Source organism: Idiotropiscis lumnitzeri, chromosome 3 (genome assembly GCF_059441095.1).
Source record: "Idiotropiscis lumnitzeri isolate Australia: NSW breed Sydney's pygmy pipehorse chromosome 3, RoL_Ilum_1.0, whole genome shotgun sequence".
NCBI lineage: Eukaryota > Metazoa > Chordata > Actinopteri > Syngnathiformes > Syngnathidae > Idiotropiscis > Idiotropiscis lumnitzeri.
The window spans coordinates 20,283,657-20,288,299 of record NC_142393.1 but is presented as its reverse complement, the minus strand read 5'-3'; the positions used below and the strand labels follow the sequence as shown (position 1 = coordinate 20,288,299).

General features: G+C 40.2%; 1 protein-coding gene across 1 annotated transcript; it reads right to left on the bottom strand.

Annotated features, from left to right (window-relative positions):
• Positions 1–1,159: 1,159 nt before the first annotated feature.
• her12 (hairy-related 12) lies at positions 1,160–2,706 on the bottom strand. Its single transcript, XM_088291369.1, has 2 exons — positions 2,593–2,706; positions 1,160–1,968 (listed from the first exon to the last, which is right to left on the bottom strand). Exons 1-2 carry the CDS (start codon positions 2,659–2,661, stop codon positions 1,585–1,587), a joined length of 453 nt encoding a protein of 150 aa, XP_088147495.1. The 5' UTR covers positions 2,662–2,706; the 3' UTR covers positions 1,160–1,584.
• Between the last annotated feature and the right edge of the window lie 1,937 nt (positions 2,707–4,643).

Below are 4,643 nucleotides of genomic sequence, written 5' to 3'. Positions count from 1 at the left end.
CGAGACTCACACTGGGATCTCCTGCCTGGGAATGGGAGACGAGATAAGAGCAGTTTGCTGATAAGAGGATGACAGCCTATCATTCACCTTCTAATTTAGATCCTTTATCTCTCCTGGTCAGCCCTGCGTCGACTGTGCCCCACCCGAGAGTTATTGATGTGTCTCCCGTTTTGACACTAGGCCATTCCCTTTGTGCTGTCACACGGGGACGCTATGCTAATTAGGCCCACCACCAAGGTACAGCGCATCCAGACAAACATGATTCCTTGCTCCTCGACTCTTGTCCTTAATTTAGTACGGCTGGATTTCAAAGAGGACGAATAAGTACCGTTTCAGCAGGTTGCAGCCTCATTCCATAATAATAATAAAAAAAAAGACCCTCAGTGGTCTACACAAAACGCCCCATAATGACAAAAAAAATGTTTCGTAAACGTGGCTATCTTTATTTGTCACATCAGCCATATTGCCGTAGACTACAGGCAGGCCTCATTTTTTATTTTTAAATTGGATAGACAGGTCAGGTCATTTGTTGATGACGTAAAATTACCTTATCATTCTCATACACAGTTCTATAATTGTATATCACTATTTGCATCAACATTATTGATATATGGATCCACGTATAGGGCGGCACGGTGAAAGACTGGTTAGCAAAATGGCCTCGCAGCACGGAGGTCATGGCATCGATTCCGGCTCCGGCCTTCCTGTGTGGAGTTTGCATGTTCTTTCTTGCCTGCATGGGTTTTCTTTTTCTACGGGTTCTCCGGTTTCCTCCCACATTCCAAAGACATGCTTGGTCGGTTAAAGGAACACTCTAAATTGTCCTTAGGTGTGATTGGGAGTGCGTATGGTTGTTTGTTATTGTGCGCCCTGCGATTGGCTGGCAACCAGTTCAGGGTGAACCCCGCCTATATATACATATATATATATATATATATATATATATATATATATGTATATATATATATATATATATATATATATAAATACTTTTTTTCAGTGTTTTTGGAAACCTTTTAAGATGTTTTTCCATAGGAGGTCACATCATGTTATCTGTACTGTACAAATGGTTGAAAAAGATCACGAACTCCTGTTGAAAATGTGAAAAAAAATGTCAGAGAGTCACAAATGGAGAGCAATATCGTTTTTTGTAATGATTGTTTCATATTTATTGTTAATTGTCGTACAAAATGAGTTTTAAGAGCATAAATGCAAAAAACAGGAGCACATTCACGCACACGGCCACAGACGTCACATCATTCAGCATTATACAATTTGGCATAGTTCATCCAACGATAAGAGAGAAATATTCTCAACATGGGCTGTCAGTGCGACGCAATATGGCAGAGATACACTGTTACAATCGAGTACGATTTAAAACTCCACTGGAGTAAACGATTCTTCAAAACCATCATCACGCAAAACCGGAGAAAAAAGTTTGAATGGTGAATCAGAGTCAAAGCAAAGTTTTTGGAGATAGGGGAGAGCCGTGGCTTTGACAACGTCTCCATCAATGTGATGAGACATTTAGGAAGGAGTAGCATTGGAAATGTACTTCCTGCAAAGTGAGGCGGTTCGAGTCTTTTACCAAGGCCTCCACACTGCGCCGCCGTTGTTCTCCTGCAGCCTGGTGCCTCTGTTGGGCGAACACACCAGAGAGGCGCCTCGTTCCTTCTGGCCCATCTCAGCTCGGAGTGAGGCACCAGTGCTGCTGTGGCCCGCCGATAGAAAATGCAGCGAGTCCCTCCAGCAGTGAGAGTAGCCCCGGCTGTAGTCGCCACCACTCGTACCGGCGGCCGGCTGCAGCTGCTGCCTCAGGAAGCTGACGGTCATCTCCAGGATGTCGGCCTTCTCCAGCTTGGAGTTGGGCTCTTGTTTATGGAACTCTTTCTCCAGTATGATCTTTAACTGCTCGATGCAGCTGTTGATGCGATCCCGACGCATTTTCTCCACGACGGGCTTTCTCAACTGAAGAAGGGAAGAGAGAAGACGCAAAGGTCAGCACAACATCATTTTCGTCATGGGCCACATTTGTAATTCTGGTTGACCTCAGAAGGCCATCATGACTCAAGGTGTCAAACACTGGCCACGAAAGCAGATAAAGTACTGACTAACAGATATTACAAGCCAAGTAAATGAATCCCCTTTTGACCAAACCCCTTCTTAGCATTTGCCACATTCAATCCGTTGTTATTAATACTGTATAACAACAGTGAAATAAAGTAGCAATGGTGTTTATGTAATCATATTTTATTTTTATAAATGTGTCGCCGCTGATAGAAAAATAATGATTGATCATAGAATTACACATAAGCAACAAATTGATGGATTGCCGGTTTTTAAATCACAAGTGTTCAACTGTTCTTCATTTTAACTTAAAAACAAGGTTTCAGTGTTTAATGTTTTCAGTATCACAAAATTATTCAAATGTAAGAAAATCATTAATTTTGGTTCAGATTTCCGCTAGAAACATGAATTAGGCGCACATGATTTGCTTTAGCGGGACACATAAAATGAAGTGGCTGCCCATGACATGCATGAGTATGTCTGCTGGTCAGAGAAATGCTTGAGAAAAATTCTGCTCCAACTTACTTTGATGTTGTCCCTCTCTGACATCACGGCGTGTTGCATGAAAGAGAAGTTGGAAGAGCAAGGTGCCATGTCTATGCAGGGAGAGAAGAGAAGCTTCTTCTATGACAGTCGTGTTAGCTCTGGTGCCTGAGCTTGGGTTGCTCGTCTTTTTATAGGTTTGACATTAGCATAACAAAGGCATGTGGCTCAGGCCAGGCTGGGGTTCCCACACTCTGACCAGTGGGACTCTCAACACAACAATAGAAGAGGCATCAATAACCCAGAGGTCATGTATCTGTGCCGGGCGTGTTTCCCAAGATAAGCGATGAGTGATAAAGCAAGGCGCAGTAACTCATCACTGCGCATTTATGGTGAAAATAGAATATTGAAGTGTTCAAAATTAGAGGAAGTGTGACTTGGGGCTGTGTCTTCAAATCGGGTTTTGCTGCAATTTAAAGACCAAATGCCACTGCACTAAAACAATAAAAAGTGCAAGTCTGTCTCATAAACAGGAACAGTGGACACGTAAAATGTTCTTGGGGAACAGGTGACATATTCCGTTGATTTTAAAATAAACAGAAAAGCATATGAATGGACTGTTATCAATTGGCCCCTCGCGGCCATGTCAGCCACCTTACAATGTCACAGATACAGACTACTCCTATTATTTTTTAAAAACACTTTTCTAAATGCGTATTTCAGGCTGGGATGCCTTTATGAAGTAATGAGAGCCTCTCAAAAAACTGCTTCAATATTTACAGAGTCTATTATTTCAGAAATGTGAATTGTGCCCCACGAGTTCAAGTTCACATTTTCCGCAGTTTATTTCCTGATGCGCTTCATTTCAAAGTTGAACGAAGTAAAACTTAAAGACATAAAATACAAGAAAATAAAAACAAATTTCAAATGAAATGCGCTTGTAGTGCTTCTCTCAGACTTATTGGTACAACCGTATGCCATACACGCTGACAGGGAGCACAATGCATTACATACGGTTGACCGCCATGTCATACAGTTACGTCAAAGGAACTGAGAATCACATTTCACAGGTTAAAAAAAAAAGGGCTTTCCTATAAATGTTCTTTATTAAGAGCACATGTTTTGCCATGTACCAAAAAATATTATCTCTTGAACATCAGTTGATGAATGAGCAATTTACAACTTAAAGGGCCTCTTGGATTGGCTGAACATTGGCACTTATATAAGAGGTGTGCATGTAAAAATTACATCAGTGCTAACCCACCCCCAAAAGACTCTGTTAGCGATTTAAGTGCTTTTTTGGGATGTGATTTATGACAAACTGACACGCCCCCTTTTGGAGCTCGGCTTGTAATTTTTCCATCTCAGTTGTCTACGTCACAGCAGGAAGGCAAGCATTGTCATTGCTTGGTTTGTCGCATTTTGTTGTCTAAAACTGCAACCATTTGGCATGAAAATTTAAATGCACATTATTATTCTTGCTACAATCAATTATTATTATTATTATTATTATTATTATTATTATAGATTTCCAAATTATTAAATAAACTCAATTAATGCATTGTTAAATGTGAAATTGTTTGTCTTCTATTCTGTCGCACTTATCCTCACCAGAGTTGCAGGTGTGCTGGAGTCTAAGCCCAGCTGATTTAAAGTGAGAGGCTTGGTGATACATACTGGATTAGTCGCCAACCGATCGTAAGTACGATTATTTCTTTTGCTAATATTTTTGTTACATTATTTGCAGTGAATGATATCATTATCCAATAAATCAATTTTAAAAATTAAGATATAAAACAATTGATTGCACTCGTATTTTAATTGTATTATGTATGATAAAGAAACTTATTTAAAGAGATAGTTACATATAAAATTAAAAATAGAATTAACTAACCGATTTTAGAGGGGAAAACAGCTGAATTGATGCAACAAACATGACAATAAATATGTTCAGTGGACTGGGTTAAAGAACTAAGTGGGCTGTATGTTGCCTATTGTTAAGTTGGAGGCTCTGGGATATGCAGCGTCTGGACTTTATGTTGCATGATGATAATATTTGCAACACTGGCGGCACACTTTGGCTGCAAGTCATG

Excerpts from the sequence above, each read along its gene's own strand:
- her12 (XM_088291369.1), bottom strand. The coding sequence starts at position 2,661 with ATGGCACCTTGCTCTTCCAACTTCTCTTTCATGCAACACGCCGTGATG. Across the intron at positions 1,969-2,592 it reads CAGAGAGGGACAACATCAAA|TTGAGAAAGCCCGTCGTGGA; the intron begins GTAAGTTGGAGC and ends TCCCTTCTTCAG.